The 21,695-nt window shown below is 31.5% G+C and overlaps 10 protein-coding genes across 10 annotated transcripts; 6 read left to right on the forward strand and 4 right to left on the reverse strand.

The window, feature by feature from the left end:
- Nucleotides 1-60: 60 nt before the first annotated feature.
- On the forward strand, nt 61-843 carry SAS5 (Sas5p; the record flags this gene model as incomplete). Its single annotated transcript, XM_001644848.1, has 2 exons — nt 61-72; nt 193-843. 2 exons carry the CDS (start codon nt 61-63, stop codon nt 841-843), a joined length of 663 nt encoding a protein of 220 aa, XP_001644898.1.
- Nucleotides 844-1,016: 173 nt separating this feature from the next.
- Kpol_530p11 (telomere repeat binding factor family protein) lies at nt 1,017-2,678 on the reverse strand (the record flags this gene model as incomplete). Its single annotated transcript, XM_001644849.1, has 1 exon — nt 1,017-2,678. One exon carries the CDS (start codon nt 2,676-2,678, stop codon nt 1,017-1,019), a length of 1,662 nt encoding a protein of 553 aa, XP_001644899.1.
- A 1,839-nt stretch (nt 2,679-4,517) lies between these two features.
- Nucleotides 4,518-7,610, forward strand: KAP120 (karyopherin KAP120; the record flags this gene model as incomplete). Its single annotated transcript, XM_001644850.1, has 1 exon — nt 4,518-7,610. One exon carries the CDS (start codon nt 4,518-4,520, stop codon nt 7,608-7,610), a length of 3,093 nt encoding a protein of 1,030 aa, XP_001644900.1.
- A 352-nt stretch (nt 7,611-7,962) lies between these two features.
- SPC29 (Spc29p) lies at nt 7,963-8,703 on the forward strand (the record flags this gene model as incomplete). The annotated part of the gene is made up of 1 exon (XM_001644851.1): nt 7,963-8,703. The coding sequence occupies one exon, from the start codon at nt 7,963-7,965 to the stop codon at nt 8,701-8,703; it is 741 nt and encodes a 246-aa protein (XP_001644901.1).
- Nucleotides 8,704-8,763: 60 nt separating this feature from the next.
- Nucleotides 8,764-10,062, reverse strand: RNY1 (ribonuclease T2; the record flags this gene model as incomplete). The annotated part of the gene is made up of 1 exon (XM_001644852.1): nt 8,764-10,062. The coding sequence occupies one exon, from the start codon at nt 10,060-10,062 to the stop codon at nt 8,764-8,766; it is 1,299 nt and encodes a 432-aa protein (XP_001644902.1).
- A 627-nt stretch (nt 10,063-10,689) lies between these two features.
- Nucleotides 10,690-10,929, forward strand: Kpol_530p15 (SEC61-beta family protein; the record flags this gene model as incomplete). Its single annotated transcript, XM_001644853.1, has 1 exon — nt 10,690-10,929. One exon carries the CDS (start codon nt 10,690-10,692, stop codon nt 10,927-10,929), a length of 240 nt encoding a protein of 79 aa, XP_001644903.1.
- Nucleotides 10,930-11,733: 804 nt separating this feature from the next.
- Nucleotides 11,734-13,434, reverse strand: ILV1 (threonine ammonia-lyase ILV1; the record flags this gene model as incomplete). The annotated part of the gene is made up of 1 exon (XM_001644854.1): nt 11,734-13,434. One exon carries the CDS (start codon nt 13,432-13,434, stop codon nt 11,734-11,736), a length of 1,701 nt encoding a protein of 566 aa, XP_001644904.1.
- Nucleotides 13,435-15,557: 2,123 nt separating this feature from the next.
- On the forward strand, nt 15,558-17,171 carry MMR1 (Mmr1p; the record flags this gene model as incomplete). The annotated part of the gene is made up of 1 exon (XM_001644855.1): nt 15,558-17,171. The coding sequence occupies one exon, from the start codon at nt 15,558-15,560 to the stop codon at nt 17,169-17,171; it is 1,614 nt and encodes a 537-aa protein (XP_001644905.1).
- Nucleotides 17,172-17,733: 562 nt separating this feature from the next.
- PEX13 (peroxin PEX13) lies at nt 17,734-18,849 on the forward strand (the record flags this gene model as incomplete). Its single annotated transcript, XM_001644856.1, has 1 exon — nt 17,734-18,849. The coding sequence occupies one exon, from the start codon at nt 17,734-17,736 to the stop codon at nt 18,847-18,849; it is 1,116 nt and encodes a 371-aa protein (XP_001644906.1).
- Nucleotides 18,850-19,125: 276 nt separating this feature from the next.
- Nucleotides 19,126-20,895, reverse strand: DLD1 (D-lactate dehydrogenase; the record flags this gene model as incomplete). Its single annotated transcript, XM_001644857.1, has 1 exon — nt 19,126-20,895. The coding sequence occupies one exon, from the start codon at nt 20,893-20,895 to the stop codon at nt 19,126-19,128; it is 1,770 nt and encodes a 589-aa protein (XP_001644907.1).
- Between the last annotated feature and the right edge of the window lie 800 nt (nt 20,896-21,695).

A 21,695-nucleotide genomic window follows, 5' to 3' on the forward strand; every position in this document is an offset into this window, starting at 1 on the left:
GATAATTAATGAAGATGCTATAATCATAATAGACATGTCCAATTGAGTAGAAAGATAGACATGGCAGATATTGTATGTATTACTTGTCAAATTGAAATAATTCGAAATACGTTTTATTAGTTTTTTGTTTTGAAAATATACATCTCTAGTTCCTGCATCAAAATTACTAACATTAATCATTATATCATCTAGCCATTTATAAATGTAACAATAAGAGTTAAAACTAGACAAGATAAGATAGCAGATGAGTGTATTGAAGGTTTCCCACTTCGAAGGTGGTCATTTGAGGTATGCATGTTGGATAAGAATGGTAAGGAAGTTACAGCGGATATAATACAGTCTTGTGCTTACTACTTGCATTCAAGTTTTACAAATCCTATTAGAAGTTTTAAAAATCCTCCATTTCGGTTAGAGGAAGAAGGTTGGGGTCAATTTGATTGTAAAATAGCTTGTCAATTTATATTCAATGGTGGTCAATTTTCTTTAAACCACAAATTGATCTTTTCATATGCTGAATATGCCATTGATTTTAATATCAAAGTACCAGTCCATATACCTGAGCTTCAGGATAAATTAAAAATGCATTTTGATATATCGCACGCAATATCTCAAGAAACAACTGAAGAATATAATGTTGTTGCTGTGAGTAAATGGTTAAAAAAACTCCCTACAATGGACGAAGATGTTGTCTCAGAAATTGTGGATAAGGTTTTACAACACCCTGCTATAAAGAGCGAACTAAACAACAACCCAATAAATGAAACATTTAAAATGGATGTAAGCCAATTTCCAAACGATTTGTTGGAAGAAATAACCGACTTTATGTCTAAATTAAACAATTAAAATATAGTATTTATTTAAAATTAATTATATGCATTAACATCAATTTTATCGTTCAATTCATTTTTTTTAATATTACAATCATACATAGATACTAAAGTACATTACATATGAACTCAACTGAAGTTTAAATATCTATAAATAAAGAGTCATTCCAAATATAAAATTGAAATGACTTATATGCCTGAAGTTAAGTTTGGATCAAATCCACCGATCTCATTTGAATTATTAGTACTGGCTCCAAATAACTCGGTAGTGGTTTGAGACCCCAAAGATCTTGTTACATTTGTGTTTTGCTGAGAAATACTATGATTGTTGATGTTATTGTTGTTAGAACGCGCTGATGTGCTATGTACATTTATATGATTCTTGCGGTGTGATTTTGTAGCTCTTTCAATACTGCCAGTAACCCTTAGTAGATAACTTGGTAGTGGAGTACCATTTTTTAAACATTGTAGTTTCCAGTTTCTAGCTTTATCCTTTAATTGGACCTGAGTTCTATTTTTCAAAATTTCAGTATATTTCCCACCAGCACCATATAAATTCAAAATTTTTGACCATGAGGGACCAAATGATTTCAAACCTTCTATCAATGCATCTTCTTCCATTTTAGACCAAGTCCGTTTTGTTCTATTTTTCCTTGTGGTCGAACTGTTATTTACATTTAATGCAGCGTCTGCAATATCTTTTGAAGTGCCTACAGATAATGAATGTTCAAGCACATTATTATTTGGGCGATGTCTCCTGGTATTTTGATGAAAAGTATCAATAACTAAATCAGAGTCATAGACATGGTTATCTAAATCGGGAGTAACGTATCGTGGATGCGAATTATTAACAGCGAGTAAAACATCAAACAATAGTTTAGCGTCAGTTGCAAATAAAATCTGTGGTTCAAAATCTCTGGATTCTGCCGTATACAAAGGTGATTTACTATTACGATGTTTAGTACCCCATATTATTAATGACATGTTTTTGCTTGCGTAATCAAATACACTTCTTATAAATGATTCTTCGCTGTGATCTTGTTTTAATTTCAGTAAACTTGTATATGTGTATAAATCTTCTTTTCTTGTATTATGCCTTTGGGCAAATTCTGTTTCATAGCGTGTTATCAAAGTTTGGTCTGCTGTAGTACGTGTTCTTCTTAAAACCAATTCATTAGCAAAAGCTTTGGAAAAAATTGAGTTTAATAAATTATGTCTATCATTGTTTTCTATCAAATCATTATTTTCCTTGTAAGTATCAGATCTTTTCAAAGTTTTCAGACTATTTATATAAACCTGAGTCTTCATATCTAAGTAAAGTAACCATTGAGATCTCAGCAATTGTTCATTTGTATTTAACAAAGAATTCGAAAACATTGTATTTGGTAGAAAAATATCAAAAAACTTTTCTTGTAGCTGATTTAGAGGTGCATGAATGCAACCAATATAAGATAAAAGGTAAACTGTTAAATTCGTTTTTCTAACAGTAGAGATAATATAGGATTCATATTTTTTCATTATATTCAGCACAGGTGAATCAGGATACCACATACCTGGAACTAAATCACATACGTTTAGTAAAAAATCAACATTATAAAACTCTAACAGATACTTGAATAATTTTAACAATTTATGAAATGTCTTTATCGATGGTGTATCTAAAAATGTGTTTGGCTCTGAAAGTATGGAATACATATCTGGAGTGAACGTATCTGATAATAACATTACCAATAATTGATTTGATATATTATCTAGCAGACTCAACGAAGACAATGCTGTCTGGATTTCAACTGGAAAACCGGAAAGATCATCAGTTCCCTTTGTAAAAGGAACATTAACCCTAAATGTCATTTCCCACCGCAGGATTGTATATCAATTGGATGGAATCGTTTAATTAATCTAGTTAGAATTACGGCAATTAGGAAAATGTTAAAAAACCAAATCCAAAACTTTCAATATACTCAATCCTATTTTTAATGTCCTCTTCTATTAATTTCTTCAATTAAAAATATACATACGACACTTTCTAAATCACATAAATGTGCCCCTCTTGACCTAATATTCTTATTGAATAAGTAACTTTTAACTTCTAATGAAGGTGATTCAAAGGAGACAAAGAAGAGTAGGCAAAGGATATGATACAATTTTTGAAATCACCAGAAGAAACCAACCAAATTAAATGGAAATAAATGAGAACTGCACAAAACTACTAACGAATTCAGTCGACACTCTCAAACTACCTATTAATATCCTTATAATGCCTTAAAACTTCATGTTGTTGATCCAACGTTATTCTTATATTATAGTTGAATCGACTTTTAAATTTCAATGACCTCAATTCACTAAAGCATTAGGGCTTGTAATTACATATTGGAACTTTCTTCATTATTGACGATTGGTACAAACCCTAGTGATGATATTTCCCAATTCGGACATTATCCATATAGGGTTTGCATGGATAACCTAGTCAGCGTGTAGTGTTCTAGACACAGATTAGCCAATAACATACGTAAATCAGTAACTTTACATTATCCAACTACATTGAAACAATTTACATATGTATTTAGTTGATCGTTGCAAACCTACATGTCCTTTTCATTAAACTTATATCATAAATATATGTGATAAACAAAAAAAAGTAGCCAATATATGTACAAAGGCTTGAGAAACTGGTTGTGCTACAAATGAACATCCATGGCTGAGATTGAATTTAGGAAAAAAGATACCAGTTGAATCACACAACCTATCTATTGAATTGTGTCTTTTGATTCAAATCTTTGTAGTTATTATTTATCAGTAGCAACTTTGTCATGTGCAAAGAATGTAAATAGAATCTTGCAAAATATGTAGCAGAAAAATATTTTTTGACACCAAAGTCATACAAAATGTCAAAATAATATATTCTGCTAATAGAATCACAAAATATGATATCCATATTATCACAACTTATGCAACAATTGAATTCCAATTCTTTAGCTATACCGCTGTGACATTTATTTCTTACAGTCTTTCAAATTAACTTATTCCTTCTAATTTCTAACAAGGAAATGGTGTTAAATAACAATTATATAAGGTATTTTATCTAACTTCTAACAAATTAAATAGGATATGTACCAGAATATGATGATACTGTTCATTGGGAGTGATTCCGGTATTAAATAAATTAAGGTCTTTCTTTATAAGTAATATATTGTCATCAGTTACCCTCCTTATACTTAAGGTATGTTTGTAATTGTGAACGAACCTTTAAATTTACTATATCCCATCTTAACTGATATATAAAAGAAAGCATCATCGAATTCAAGAGCTTTTGAATTGATGTCGATTGAACGATATTACAGACCTCTAGACCCTCTGTATTATATCAATTTTAATTCTAGACTATTGATAGATTCTCATATTTTTAGAAAATTAAGAATCCGTTAGTATCAGTAGTACTGAAACCCATCAGCGTATCGATTACTTAAGGATAACCTGAATATTGAAACTCTATAGTACCAGACAAATCGTTCTTTAAGTCTGTATTTTTTGAAAAATTTATCTGAATTTATTCTTAGTTAGAGGAGTTTGCTATTTGGGATTCATTTTAATTGGTTACGACAGATAATTGTTTTTTTTGTCATTATCACGATTTTTTCTATACGTTTAGGTCTATGAAATAGGAACAAGTTCGATTATATCAATTTATCAATGTCCAGTCTAAGTGAATTGAATTTAAAACAAGTATTGGAACAAGTAAGTGATCCTAAAAATATTGGCTCTGATGTTCAAAAATTGGCAGAACAACAGTTAAAAGAATGGGAAATTCAGCCTGGCTACCATTATCTATTGCAAACCATATATCTGGATCTATCAAATTCATTACAAATTAGATGGATGGCAGTAATTCAATTTAAAAATGGTATAGAAAAATTTTGGAGATCCTCTAGAACTAATGCTATTAAGAAGGATGAAAAAGCTTCCATTAGAGCACGTTTATTTGAGTTGATAGACGAACAAAATAATCAGCTAGCTATACAAAATTCACAGGCTGCTGCTAAAATTGCTAGACTTGATTTTCCTGTTGATTGGCCAAATTTATTTGAACAATTGGAATCACTGCTATCAAATGAAACTGTATTAAGAAATGATGTAAAGATATACAATATTTTATTACATATTAATCAAATTATGAAAATTTTAGGTGCAGCCCGAATTGGAAGATGCAGACCAGCTATGCAGTCAAAAGTTCCATTGATCTTTAATTCAATAGTTAGGGTTTATTTACAAAATTTTAACAAGTGGACCTCCACTTCAAGTGTCGATGATACCATCATGACAAAATTGCAAGTTTCATACATATCTTTAAAAGTTCTAAGAAGAATTGTGGTAGAAGGATATGAAAAACCACCAAAGGATGAATCAGTATGCGAATTTATGGGATTAACTATTAATCATTTCGAGTTATTAATGCACAATTATGATAATTTCAGAAAATTCGATCTTTACGAAAAATTTATAAGATGTTATGGAAAATTATATCATAATTTAATTACTGGATTACCTGCAAATTTTATTTTACTTCCATGTTCTAGTCAAATTTTGATCACATATACGAAGATTTTATTTGAAAGGGCTAGTGATGTGTATAATGAAAATTCAGAAGTTACAGGTGATTTTTGGGAACAAACTGTCATCAGGGGCATATTGATATTGAAAAGAGTAATCAATTTCATCTATAAAAAAGGAGCAATTACTTTAAAGGAACGTGGTGACAAAGCAAACATAGAAGCTGCTATCAACAAGTTAAACATAGAATTTTTGAACGAACAATTAATCAAAAATTTAGTTGATACTCTAATGAAGTGGTACTTAAAGTTGAGACCCTCAGAGTTAGAAAGTTGGTTCATGGACCCAGAAGAATGGATTAATGAACAAATGATTACCAGTTACGAATATCAAATTAGACCATGTGCTGAAAACTTCTTTCAAGATTTAATAAATACATTCTCTACAATTTTGGCTCCATATCTTCTAAATAAGATTGAAAATGAAGCTGCACAATTACCAAATTCACTTGATGATTTTTTAATGAAGGATGCTATTTATTCTAGTTTCCAACTTGGTGCTGCTTCAATTAGTGAAATGGTTGATTTTGATAGACTATTAGTTCAAGTATTCTTGCCTGAAGCAACCAATGAGTCAACACCTTCAGATCAATTAAAGATTATTAGGAGAAGGGTAGCATTGATTATAAATGAGTGGTCGATAGTAAAATGTTCAGAAGATAGTAAGAAGCTATGTTACGAACTCTTTGGTTCTATTCTTGCTAAAGAGTCTGACAAAGTTGTATTGTTGACTGTAGTTCAATCAATAAGAACTATGGTTGGTGACTGGAATTTCAACAAGAAAACTTTCCAACCATATTTGAAAGATATAGTATCATATCTACTAAGAAAGATACTTCCTTCAGTATCATTAACAGAAACTAGATTATATGTTTTGAATACAATGAGTGATATTATCATCCAAACTAAACCATTAGTTAGTAGAGAATTATTAATTGAGATATTACATGTTGTTCCAGAATTATGGGAAGTTTCAACAAACAATTTATCCGAAGGTATCTTGTCTAATGGGTTATTAAGATTATTAAAACATTTGGTCTCATCATTGGGTGCACAATCGTATTTGACTTGGGATATCACTATTCCAATTTTTGGAACATCTTGCGATCCATCATCAGCCAATTACCAATTATTAAATGAAGATGGTTTCGAGCTTTGGAGTTATTTATTACAAAATTATTCTGAAAAGGACCAAAAGCTAGACCCAAGATTTATTGAAGCATTACCACTTTTAGCATATGGTGTAGATACTCACACTGAAATTCTACCTACATTATTAGAAATTGTTAAGAGTTATGCTTTAATAATAAATGCACAGGATTTTTTTAATTCAGAACCTCTTATGGAAATTTTTTCTCATCTTACTAAGATATTGTTGAAATTAAGAGATGATTCATTTTATTTGATGCTTGAAATCTGGGAAATTTTGATTCTGAACAGTGAATCTAGCTATGAAACTATATTGCTTCAAAAATTCTATGATACATCAATCTTAAGTACAATTTTCAATTCTATCTTTTTAGAAGAATCATTATCCAACTATCAATGTGGTCAATTATTACAAATTATTGCTAGAATTGCATATATCAATCCAAATGGTTTAATGGAATTTATGACGTTATATCATTCCCAGTTACCACCAATGCAGCAAAATATGATGTTACCAATGGAGGAACGCAAACTTATCTCTAGCGACCTACCATTTGATCAAATGCTAACCAAGTTAATTAATAGTTGGGTTCTCTGTTTTAGAGATTTGTTTGATCCAAAGATTAAAAAAGTCCATATTCTCGGTTTATCCAGTCTTCTCCGCACAGGTTCAGTCTCAATCCTAAAAGAATTCTCAACAATCGTGGCCTTGTGGGTTGACATGTTGGAAGAAATTAATGAAACTAATGGTGGTGACTGTGAAAAGTATCATTTAAATGATATTATTACTGATCAATCTTTAGAATTTTATCAATTGACTCCAGAACAGTTTAGACAACACGAATTACAAAAAAATAACGACGCTGTCCATGGTATTAGTTTAAAAGAATTCATTTCGCAAACTTTACAATTTTTAGAATCTCATCTAGGCACTACACGTTATCAAGAATTTTTGAATACTATTGACAGAAAATTAATGGAAAGTCTACAAATTTTCTTATCTATCACACCTACACCATCATCTTAAACAAACCAATTCCACAAAGCATACTCATAAATAAACTAATAGATACTTATATATTAATAATCTTGATAGTAATCTAATTCATATTTATCATTATTACTATCATCATCATCCTTAAGTTTGATACGCGAAATTTTAAAGATTTGAATGTTAACGCGACTTTTGTACACATATAGATATTTATAACTACAAGTAACTATTATATCAATAACATTCATCATTGGGATAGCTATTGATTGAAGAGTGTTAACATCTATATTTCATGTATTGTCATTTGGTATAGACGCAATTGATTATTTTGTTTATTTGTATATAAGATCATAGGACATTATTTAAAATTTGAAAGTTGATCAAAATGGATGAAATATCTTTAACAAAAGAGTTTTTTGATAGACAAGAAGTGGATGATACTCTACAAAATATTAGAAAGCAATATTTAGAATCTAAGAAAAATCTACAGAAGTTAGTTATGATGAAACAATCGCCTGCAAATACAGAAGAATTTAAAGTTCCCTCTATTCCAAAACAAAAACCGCCCAAACCTACTAGACCATCAGATATTGACGAGAAGCTACGAAGAGAGTTGAGAAGTAGTAGAGTTACAACAAATACTGTTGAAAATACTCCAGCTCCTTTGGGGAAAGAAACCATAACAGATACCTTGATTTTGGTAAATGAAGTAAGGTCAATGAAGAACATTATACAAGAACAGCGTGCAATGATCAGGGATCTCAGCCAAGATCTTCAGGTTCAACGATCTATGAGCTATGAATTACAATCCAAAATTCACAGATTGGAGGCACATATTAGACAAGTAGAGTTAAATATGAGAGGAAGTAAACAACCATATGGTGAATATCCTGGTAATGATATATTTGATACTAATCGTTCAAATTATTCGACGACAGAAATTGAAAATATCCCAAAAAGATCGGCCTGGCGAACACATTCCTTAACTGCACCATCTAGTTCAAGCCATAGTTCGTATTCTAATAGTTCAAATATGAATAATATCAATAATTCATATTCATACCAGAGTTATTCCACAATGGAAGATAGCACCACTAGACTAATACAGTTATCAAACCCTAAATAGTACATAAAAAATTCGCAATTAATAAAATATAGATTACCTAAAGAAAAAATGTAAAATTACCTAAATTTTAATAAATTTCAATTTAAATTGGTATTTGTTGTCACTTGCACCATGATAAACTAAACTTTGTTTGTTACCACGAGGATATTCATTTGAGGACCAATTCAAATTTTCTGAGTAACTCAAGTAACCAGTTTTATCATCATATTCAAACTGACCAGCAGTATTTCTGTTTTTATTGCAAACTAATAAATTAGAATCGGCGACAGTGCAGTAACCATTACGAGATTTTAAATAATAACTACCAAAAGGTGCTTTCATCAATTGAAAATTAGCCTCTGTACCTTTGATTGTCCAATGTCCATTCCTTATCAAATGACCCTCATAACCACTTAATCTTATAATACCTCTCATAGAGGGACCATCATTATTTCCACCTCCTCCTCCCCCACCTGTCGTTGGAATATGACCCTTGGGATAAAATTTAATTCCATCCGCTTTGCATCTACCGAAACTTTTGAATGATGGTATAGGAATGAATTCTTCCGATAATAATGATCCCTTTAATAAGTTGAAATACCAAATCTCATTCAAGGCATTTCTATTGTCACAGCCAATGTAAACATTGTTCCCATTAAATTTCTTCTGCAAAGCCTTTTGTATTTCTTCTCTCGTATATGTTTTATTAACACTTGGAACAATTCCGCTTTCTTTTAAGAATTCAAAAGTGTCCAGTTTCTTGAATAACTTGTAAGCAATTCTAAAATAATCATAGACTGCCTGTTTCTTGTCCTCATCATTACTTGAATCTAATTGACCCCAACGAGAATAACAGTCAGGTCTAATAGTTTTGATACAAGTACCGTGTTTGTTAAACTCATGAATCCAAAGGGACTCGTGATTCCCATTATTACTCTTCCACAACTTATTCAATTCAAATAGTAATTCCTCTCCTGAAATATCCAAATTGGTTTTGTTGTTAAATTGATCTGAACGCAATAAATAATCTACATCATCAATGGCTAAATCTGATCTACAGAATTGTTCAAATCCACCATCGCAGTTATCAGGCCATAATCCATGGATAGTGAATGATTCCAAAGGACCTAATTCATTTTCAATACCATCTCTATCTAAATCTTTTTTAGATGGTCTATAATTCCAAAATTGAGTTTGCAGAAAAACTCCTCCAGGGTATTCAAAGCAACATGTATCGCCAATAGTGGTCTGATTTCGACACGTCAATGGGATATCAATTGGACATTTATCATTCGAATAAGGTTCTAGTCCAAAAGAATCTTGATTGACATTTAAATTAGGGAAGGCAAGCAAAAATTGTGCAAAATCTCTTAAAATCATAATTATCGAGTTCGGGGAACACAGAAACGTAACCTCTAATGTTTATCGTCAATAACCGATCAAAAAATCTTTTATTAATCTAATAGTAACCTCTAATTGAAACTAAATCTATGATTGTATACTTTTATAGTGCCTAATAAGTAAGTTTATTCATTGAGGGAGATGCTTCCCTTAAATTTGAATATAGATTTCGGATATCCGGGTAATACTACTTTTTATATTAACCAAATAAGCAAAATTAATCAATTTTGAACCGTTTATTACCATCAAAGAATAACATTTGCTATATATTCTATCAACATAATCACTATAACGCTTTCAACATGCAGAATTATGAACTAAGTTCAAATGTTAACTCTAGAGCACCTAGATTTATCTATCTATCACTTAAATCACCATATATAATAAAAGTCACAATATGGACAAATTTTGATCCAGCGTAAGAAAAGTGAAAAATTCGAAACGATTTTGATTGATGTGGCAGTTTAATAATAACGTTTAAAAGATAAGTTAATTGTTTAATTGTAATTGGTATCTAAAAAATATGTTTTCTAATTGTGTATTTGTTTTTGATCCTATTTCTTTTGAATCAGTTTAAATACAGTGTGTATCTCAACAATTGCTATAATGTCAACTCCTCCAGGTGGTCAACGTACTTTACAGAAAAGAAGACAAGCTCAATCAGCTAAGGATAAACAATCTAAGGCTACTCCAAGTAACGAAGGTAGTTCCATCTTTAAAATCTATTCTGAAGAAGCCAATGGTTTGAGAGTTGATCCTTTGGTTGTTTTATTTTTAGCTGTTGGTTTCATCTTTTCTGTAGTTGCTTTACACGTAATTGCTAAAGTTACCAGCAAAGCTTTTTAAATACAAGAAACATCAATTGATTAATTATTCGAAAGCTTAAATTGTGAGTTATTGAGAAACTTTAGTATGGTGGTGTGGTTTTAACAAGAATGCAATTGCACTGTGATGTTATTCTAAAATATGATTTTTAGATTTTTTTTTTGAAGTAATTGCATAATCTTGGTCTGATATAGATTTACAGGTCAATGATTGCTGGCCATCATTGGTTTAGTCAATACAAAATCCTTTCTTTTCTCTCTACCTCTCAATTTTTTGCTTTCTGCTTTTATCTATATATAATCGTACATATTTCAAGTAGATTTAATCCACATATTTTTAATAGAAGTAAAAAAAGAAGTATTTTTTAAAAGTTTCTAGGTTTTAAATAAAAGAATTGATTAATTTCATTAATATATTGTCTTCCATCGAAAAACCTTTGTATTTATAAATTTAGGATTATATTAAATTAATCAATGCTGGAAGAAGTATGTAAATTTGATCCTAAGATCTGGTGAATTCGAAAAAAAAGAAAAATTAAACTACAGACATTTCGGTTATCTTTTTTTTTTTAAAAGCCAATATTGAATGTTAAAATTACACCATGATTCACAAATTTTCATATTACTGTACATATTTCTCTTTATGTATCCATATCGCTTACCAGCAGGTTTCTTATATACATAATGGTCAAAGATCAGCCTCTCAGAGGTTAAATAGAAATAACGTTTATATCATCGATATCAAACTTTACTCGAAAATAGAATATATGTTGTAATGACGATATTAATTTTGGAATCGGATCATAAATTAATAGTCGAATCCCTTTTAGAATTTTAAGAATTTTTGGTAAACCATGTTATCTGTTTCATCATGGTATTTGTATCCTAGATCTTCCAAAAATTTTTGGAAAGTCAAGTTTTCTCTTGGTGGCACTGAAATACCGGCTAAGATCTTACCAATATCAGCACCATGGTTTCTGTAATGGAATAATGTTAAATTCCATGATTCACTTAAACCACTTAAAAACTTAGTTAGTGCACCTGGTCTCTCTGGGAATTCAAAGGCTATGATTCTTTCGTTTGGAACTTTAGATGCACCACCTACTAAGTATCTACCATGAGATTTAGCCATTTCATTTTCAGAAATATCTACAGCTTCAAAACCTAATGCATGGATTTGTTGCATAACTTGTTTAATTTCCTTTTCACGGTCAACTACACTAAATGAAGTATAAATATATGCCTTTGGTACTTCACTAGTTGACTCGTGACGATGTTCATTGTAACGATAGGAAAATTCAGTGACTGATCTAGGATGGATAACATTCTGTAATTTCTTGAATGAACCTGGGACATCTGGGATTGTAACTAACATAAAGACTTCCTTACCTTCACCTAAAACAGCACGTTCAGATACAAATCTTAATCTATCAAAATTCATGTTGGCACCTGACAAAATTGGAACATAGGTGTGTTTGGAGTGATCAATTTCAGGATGTAATGTAGATACATATTTCTTCATACCTGCTACGGACAAAGCACCAGATGGTTCAACAATACTTCTGGTGTCTTCAAATACATCTTTAACAGCAGCACAAATTTCATCGGTATTAACTAAAACGACTTCATCGACGACTTCTTGGCAAACTCTGAAGGTTTCTTCACCAATTAAACGAACTGCAGTACCATCAGCAAAAGTGCCTACAGATGATAATGGTACTCTTTTACCGCTTTGTAATGAAGTGTACAAACAATTTGCATCAAAAGTTTCAACACCAATAATTTTGATATGTGGAGCAATTCTCTTCAAATAAGCACCAACACCGGCAATTAAACCACCACCGCCAACTGGAACGAAAACAGCACCAATCTTGTTGGCTTTGTGAACCTGTCTTAAAATTTCCATTGCGACGGTACCTTGGCCAGCAATAACATAGGGATGATCAAAAGGAGGGATATTGGTTAAGCCACGTTCTTCAGCTAACCTAGCACATTCAGCTTTGGCTTCATCGAAATCATTACCATATAATACTACTTGAGAACCTAATCTGGAAACATTTTGATACTTGATTGAAGGTGTAGAGACCGGCATGACGATAGTAGCAGGGATATTTAAATGTTTGGCAGCATAAGCAATACCTTGAGCATGATTACCAGCAGAACAGGCAATGACACCTTGGTTCTTTTGAGAATCGTCAAGTTTTGCCATCATATTGTAAGCACCACGCAACTTGAAAGAGAAAACAGGCAACAAATCTTCTCTTTTTAATTGAACGTTGGTATTTAATTTTGAAGATAAACCAACACCATAGCTTATTGGTGACTCATCCATAACATCATAAACAGATGATCGTAATATCAATCTAACATAATCTGGAGTATTATCAGTTTGTAATTCATCCAATTTTAATTGAGAATGTAGTCTACTTAAAGTTGATGACAATACCTTTGAATGCTTAAAAGTACTTAATTGCAATTTCAAAGCAGGTTGACAAGACCTACTTGTCAATAAGATGCTGTTCATCATGGTAATATCGATATATTAGTTATTTCTGTGATGAGTCTATCTAAATTTCAATTGAAAAAAAAGCAGCAATATAATTCAAAACTTTATAAAAGCTTACCTCCTATATAACTAGCTTCTATTATATGAAGATTAAAGTTTTGCACCTTCTAGATGTAAAGATACAGAGACCAGAACTTCAATAAGAAATAACCTCGTAACAACTATCTGTAGTGTTTCACTTAAAATAATGTATACCAAAAGAATCCACTTATTGAAAACTTTTAAGCTTCAATAGTAAAATTCTCTTAATAATCCGTTTCAATAAGTTCCAGATAAACTTAAATTGTACTAAACTCATCTCAAAAGAGCTTAATTCGTCATAGAATTGTAAGTTAAATGAGTAAAACTTGAACCGTAATCGAAAGTGGTTTGTTCATTTGCAAACGTTCGAGGTTAAAGCGTCGTTGTTGAGTCGATTATTGTCTAAATTTTCACCGTAATTGATTGAATCATTACCCTGCTGGTCTCAGAAAAATCCGTACAACATAGTAGGAGATTAGTGATAATATACCAAAAACTTTCTAAACCAGAAAACATCACTGATCATGGAGCTAGTTATCCATCAATTAATTGACAGTTTATCAACTCTTGTAATCTAGTCTATAATCACAGTTTTGGACCCAAATCTTTCATGAAACTGTCTATAGCCTCCCAATAACTAATTAACGATGTCAGTTAACGTAAAGAAAGTGCCATAAAATGAACAAAGCCCTTAAGGGCAGCAACAACAAACAACTAGTAATCATTACTGTCCTTGTAAATATCTAAATCACACTTGCTATATAACATCAATCATTTCCATGGTTTACAAAGTATCCTTGTTGTTATTATTCTTGTTCTTTCTCAACGAATTATTATTAGGAGTCATTTAACAAGAATGATTTACGATTCTTTGGGATAGTATAAATTAACAAGAGACCGTGATAGAGTAAGTAACGTCTAAATACTGTTATTATTGATGTGAAGCTGTAGTTAAACTAGTTGCTGACTTGATGTAAATGATAGAGGTGGAGAAATGGCTTAATCAGCTAAAGGTTAATATAGCCATAGGTTTATTTTATGGAATGCAGAATTAAATAATATTAAACAAAGGTCAGAACGAGGTTTGAAACTATGTTTAACGGTAATATTTACAAGAAATAATATGAAGAGATCCCCATTCTAAGGTGCCGTCGATCAATTCTCTCATTTTGTTTGAGTTAAATACATATACTTTCGGTTGGTATACTAAACATTGTGGAGAATGAAACAAAAAACTTGGAAGTTGATTAGCAAAAGGAGAAACTAAAGGTGGCATTTAAATCACATATCATCCAAAGTTGTCGTATCCATCATTAGTGGTATTACCAAAGATCTCATTATATCTCTTATTCAAGGTTTATTGATTTGTTACTATGGCACAGTGAGACCAATATGGTTGTTTCCGTTTTGGGACATGACTGTTCCGAATACAGTAATTCGTAAATAAATCAGTAAGAATGCCCAATGAGGTATTATACCGATTCGAGCAAATGTCAACAACATTGGTAAATATTGATCCAAATCAAAGATGAGTTAGTGAACTCTAATTCGATATTTCGAAAGGTGTTGGAACAGTAGTTGTATCGTTCCTCAGATTTTGCAAAACTTTCACTTTGCACTTCATTGGATGAATTTTAGCTGATACTACTTCTAAAGCTTTTTAACATTTTATTTTTAGCTTTGGTTTGCTTTGTTTGCTAAAAATTCATTGAGCAAAAATTTAGTTAACAGTTTCAACTCTTGGAATTTTAGAAAGTTTAGTTTTAAGCTCTTTTCCTAAGAATACCAAAATCACATATATTGGAACCATTCCAATTGGATTTATATATTAATACTGATAGGTGATCAAAACTGACAAGTGCTGGTAATATCATACTAGTAGGGATAGGCAAGACATAATATATTCTCTTTTCAATTGTTTTATTGATCATTCAAGCTGATAACCAACTACTATTCATTCACTTTGCTTTATTTCATTTGCTAATTCTACTCAATTTATTCTAAGCTTAGAGTCAACTGTTATTAATTGTACTTTATTTTCTCTTTTGGGGGCTTAATCAAAAATGTATTCACCAACGTTTAAACCAGATCCTCAATCTCCAATGATGTCCCCAATGTCATTCTATTTGGATGATAGTAAAAACAATATTCAACAATTACTATTGTCACCCACAAAATTGAAATTGGACCCTGTTGGAAATTCATCAGTTTACAGAACATCATTATCGAAATTGAACGAAATGACAAGAACTGGGCGTTCAAGTCAGAGGAGAAATTCAGACACTTTCAGATCAACTTCTCCAATCAGATTTCCGTTAATGAACAATATTGCTCCAAAAATGTTAAAACCAGAATATATTGCAGCACCACAAGCATCAGCATTACCATTGCTATCAACCTTAATGAAGCATTCATCTAAAAATACAAAAAATATGTCACAATCAAATAATCAACAGAAGACATCCAGTAACCAAAATAATAACAGCATTCCCCCACCCAGCAATAGCGAGGCAAATCCATTCCAATCGAGAATGACTATAAAGGAAACCTTAGAGCAGATAAATGTTCAAAAACAAAGGTATCAAACCAAAGAAATTCCAGAAATGTCAAGCAGGAAATTTCAAGATGAAAGGACAGAAAAGTTTCGTAACGTATCAAACACTGATAGTACATTAAGTGGATCTACTTTAAATGATAATATCAGTAATAACATTGAACCAGAACCTTTAAAGCTGGAACAAAAAATACAGCAAGAAATACCAGTTACCCAAGCATCTAAACAAAACAACAGAATTGTCTCACATGGCTCAGCTGGAAACATTAATCAAATGGAATTCGATGACATCCCACAAGAGATTAATGTCGACTGTTTGCCAACTGATAGAAATGGGTTTGTTCAATTAAATAACAAAGGTAATAGATATAGTTTTATTTCATCCGCATCTACTGACTTCGAAATTGACTGGTACAATCAACTTCAACAGCAGCAAACAGTTCAATTACATCAACAATCACCAAGATTTCCTGCACCATCTAAATCAGAAAGTGATGAATCAATTAAAAATGAATTGAGAATCAAAAGACTAGAATTAGAGATAGGAGAATTGAAATTACAAAATGAAAAACTAATTCATTCACTATTGGTAACAGAAAAGACAGAAAAGGCTATGTCTCCAAATTCAGATGGATACCATGTAAGACATCATAAGAAGAAAAATATGCAAAATAAAGTTGATAGATTAGAGAAAAAAATTGACCGTTATAGATCAATGATGAACAAACTAGTAGATATGCACTCTTCGATAAGTGTACATCATAACAGCAGCAATAATAACAATCAATACGGTAATATTGACGAAACAAGCTCTGTAAGAACTAGAATATCACGTATTTCTGACGCTGACTTACAAAGAATCCAAGACTCTGCATCTTCAGGATCATCATCATCCGAACTAGATGAGGATGATGAGAATGATGAAGACGAAGAATTAGAAGATGAAGAAGAGTTATTAGAGAATTTAAGCAGAATAAATGACTTAAACGACATGTCAAATATAACATTCATCACCAAAGATAGTGAAAATACATTAGAACGTCATAAATCACTTAAAAGAGAATCAACGATCGGATCAAAAAAGAAAGTAGGATTTCATCTAAATCTACAATTTGAAAAATAAACTACTGTAATAATAATAACAATAACAATAATAATAATAATAATAATAATAATAATAAACTTTAACGTTGTAAACATATTCTATGAACAATTATCCTTTCTACCGTTCCTAACCAGTTTAGAAAGGAAACAATCAAAACCAAAAACATTCAAAATAATTAATGCCATCATATAAATACCATTCGATATACAATTACATATATATATATGCATATATATAGCTCCTAATAGACTTAATTATCGTGTCAATCAGAGTTAAGTCACCTTGTATTGACTTCAACCTCATCGATTTTAATCATCCTTAATTATGACGTTCGTATTCGCCATAGCTAAGAAGAGATCAAACATGTAAAAAAAGCTGAAATAAAAATTGGAAAGATGATTATTTAAAGGAACAAGTTGAAACAATGATGGGTTTAAGAAGTTCTTTTATGGCTAGGTCCCAAAGATTATTGATTGAAGTAGTTTTAGAAGTATTCAGTGATTGTTTATTGTTATTCTGAGGGAAATTTATACATCTCTTTGAGTCCAAAGGGTGGAAGGAAAAAGCATATTTTATTTAAATGTCTTCAATTAGCGCTTCAAATTATCAGCCAGCATCATGGGGAGGTCAAAATTCTGGTTCAAATGATTTTGCAGATATTCTTTTACCTACAGGCAGTGCTAGTTCTACTTCTGGAGATCCAACAGTGATATTTGGCGCAGATTTAGTGGATAATGCTAATGGTTATAATAATGAATCACCTCCTGAAATACCAAAACCATTATCTGGTAATAGTGGAATAAACTCTGTGTTTGATAATAATCAGAGTTATTCTTCAATGGATGGTATGAATAGATCATATGCTGGGAATAGTTATGGGTTCCCTTATAGTATGGGTGCTGGAAACGGATTTGGATCCATGTATGGGTCAGGATTTGGATCCATGTATGGTGGAGGTTATGGTGGGATGTATCCAAATAATATGGGTAATAACAATGTAGGGAGCTCTACACAGGCTACTTTCCAACTTATTGAAAGTTTAATAGGAGCCGTAGCTGGTTTTGCTCAAATGTTAGAATCTACTTATATGGCTACTCACAATTCATTCTTTACATTGATTTCGATAGCTGAACAATTTAGGTACTTAAAAGATGTTTTAGGATCAGCACTTGGCATCTTTACTGTAATGAAATTTCTCAAGAAAATATTATACGTAATTACAAAAGGAAAATTGGGTCTACCTCCAACATCTAAAAGATTACTAAATAGTAAATCAAGATTAATGGTAGATGAATTTGAAAAATTTCAGTCTGGGAATAATCAACAGGGTAAAAGACCAAGGATTGCTTGGAAACCATTTTTATTCTTCATTATCTCTGCAGTTGGTTTTCCATTTGTTTTGAATAAATTAATTGCCAAAATTGAAATAAACCAAAAGAAGAATTTGACAGATTCTATTGATTTCTCTAAGCTAATCTTTGCAAGAGCAATGTTTGATTTTACTCCAGAAAATCCAAATGTTGAAGTAATGTTAAAAAAAGGGGAATTAATGGCCATTATTAGTAAAAAGGATCCTTCTGGTAATGATTCTGAATGGTGGAAAGTTAGAACTAAAAGTGGACAGATTGGATATGTTCCAGGTAATTATTTGGAAATCATTGAGAGAAAAAATAAGATTGAAAACATTCAAGAATAATTATATCTTACATTTTTTCTCTTTTCAATGAATCTGTAATAATGTATCCATGATCTTGTACTAACATTCTATTATTCTCATATGAAATATAAAGCATAATTCTGTTGTCGTCAGGAAACTCAGCAAGAAATTTACAACTATATAAAAGCATAATGCATCTATCGCCCTCCTGTTTATATGAATATTTATCATCTTATTTAAATTTTTAATATGTGTTGACTTATGTCAAAAAAATATATTCAAATGTACATAATATGGCACATTCTTTCAATCAAATTATTTATACAAATGAGGTTCGTTAGGGTCTATCTTGAATATTTTATCTGGATTCATGATTCTTTTAGGGTCAATGGCAAGCTTGATATTTCTCATTAAATCAATAGTGTTTTCATCTAATTCTTCAGTTAAATAGTCTCTTTTTCCTACACCAACACCATGTTCACCTGTACATGTACCATCGTTTTCCAAGGCACGTCTTACCATTTTGGCAACAACATCTTCACATTTTGCTCTTTCTTCCTCACCATTGTAGACAATTAATGAATGGAAATTACCATCACCAGCATGGCCTACAATAGCGTTCAACAAATTGGTTTCTTTCAAGTCTAGTTTGGTGGCTTCGATAACATCAGCGAATTTAGATAATGGGACGGCAACGTCTGTAGTCCAAACGTTTGCATTTTTATTGATTGCCTTACCTGAGTCTATGACTGTCCACAACGCTACCTTTCTCGCTTGCCATAATTCAACCTTTTCATCATCATCGTTGGCAAACTCGAATTTTTTACATTGATGTTTCTGAGCAATTGTTTGCACTTCTGAAATCAATTCATCTACAATAACCTGATTTCTGCCACCAATTTTAAAGAACATAGTTGGGAATTCAGGCCAATCAGATCTGAACGTACTGCCACTTACATTAATCAACTTCATCATATCATTATCTAACAGTTCCATTGCATTTAATTGAATACCAGATTGTGTAATATTGGATGCACATGCAGCTGCATGACCAACGCTTGGGAATGAGACAACGGCAACAGTTTCGATTGCTGGTTTGACATGACATTTTAAAGTGGCTTCAGTAACAATACCTAAAGTACCTTCAGAACCGACAATTAAACCATTTAAGTTGTAACCAGCGCTGGACTTTCTTGGTCTACGCTTAGTTTTGACGACAGTGCCATCTGGTAAGACCATAGTTACATTAACAATATTTTCCTTCATAGTACCATACTTGTAAGCATTTGTACCGGAACAAGAATCAGCGATACAACCACCAATTTGAGCACCTGGACCTGGATCGATACCTAATAATAAACCATTTTCATTCAGATAAGCATTTAAATCTTCCCAAGGTAAACCAGCTTGTACAACAACATCTAGATCATCCTTATGTAAAGTTACAATTCTGCTCATATATTTTGATACATCAATGACAACACAGCAATTGGGTCTTGTTGGTAAGTAATGACCTTCTAATGAAGTACCACCAGAATAAGGGATAACTGGTACTTCATTATCATGGCACAATTTCATTATTTTTGAAACATCTTCAGTGGTTCTTGGATATAATATAATAAATGGTCTTTGGTTTTTGTCAGGATGGTGGGTATTGAAATAAGTATCAGAATGATCATCTAATTCGGATTTTGTTTGAGAATAATGGTTTGCATCGTTATCTAAAATTTGTTTTAATTGACTAACAACCTCTTTTAATTTTTTTGGATCAGTACAGTATTCGGGTGACTTCAAATCTGATAAGGACAATGTTGAACCATCGTTATTAAAACTGTTATATACAGTAACTGTTTTTTCAATTTTTGGTTCTTTGCTAATGATTAATTTCACCGCAGCAATACCAACAAAGGCTATAATAGTGTAGTTGATTAATTCCCAGTATTTAGAATTCGGTTTATTGGCTTTCAATGGTTGATTGCTCGTTGCGTAAAACCTGGGCGGACATAATTTGTTCTTTGGTTGATTTTTCAAATGCTTCAATAGCAAACTACCTCTATAAATAGAATTTCTGTTCAATTTGAACATATCGATACAGACTTTATCAGTTGATATGAGTAAGATTCAAATGATAAAGAAAAAATAAGGCACAATGGATATTCCCACATTTAAATAAAGCAAAAATTGAAGATTGACAATGATTCAAGGAAAGCTTTAAGTGACAATTGTTGCCCCGATATATATGTAAAATTAGTTAATGGAACAATGATGTAATTTGTTCTGTGTAATTGAATGTATTATGATTTCTGTATCTCCACATCAAAGTTTCTTGGAATGCTTGTTAGTCGTTTTCTCTTTGTAATGTATTGTCTTGTTTTGTCTTGTTCGGAAGATTGGTATGCGAATCTAGTTTACGGTAGGGAAAGGAGGGATCCACGCTTGCGTCTTGACCAGTTAAAATCTAAGGTTTAAGAGTCAAGTAATTTTCAAAAAATCGAATAATAAATCACTCATTGTAAAAGAGCACGGAAAAAGTTCCAAATGTTGATAAATATAATTTATATAATATGATTCCTGGAGATACAGAGAGAGGGAAGAGGGAAGAGGATTATAATGACGTGATTGGACTAATAATATAGAAAACGATCCGAATTCGGAATAACTATAGTAACAAAAAGGCGTTTGTATCAGCATATATATATAGAGAGAGAGAGAGAGTCTTAAATGAATCCGTAGTTTCATGAGAAATAGGCTAATGACATTAACAGCTGCTTCATAAGTCATCTGAGGTGATACATAAGGGGATGCATCGGACACAATTGTATTTATTAAAAGTATTAAAAATTCTTAATGCATTCTTCTGTACTGTAATTTTTCTTTTCTTTTCT

The sequence above is a fragment of the Vanderwaltozyma polyspora genome, genomic scaffold, assembly GCF_000150035.1.
Source record: "Vanderwaltozyma polyspora DSM 70294 KpolScaffold530 genomic scaffold, whole genome shotgun sequence".
NCBI lineage: Eukaryota > Fungi > Ascomycota > Saccharomycetes > Saccharomycetales > Saccharomycetaceae > Vanderwaltozyma > Vanderwaltozyma polyspora.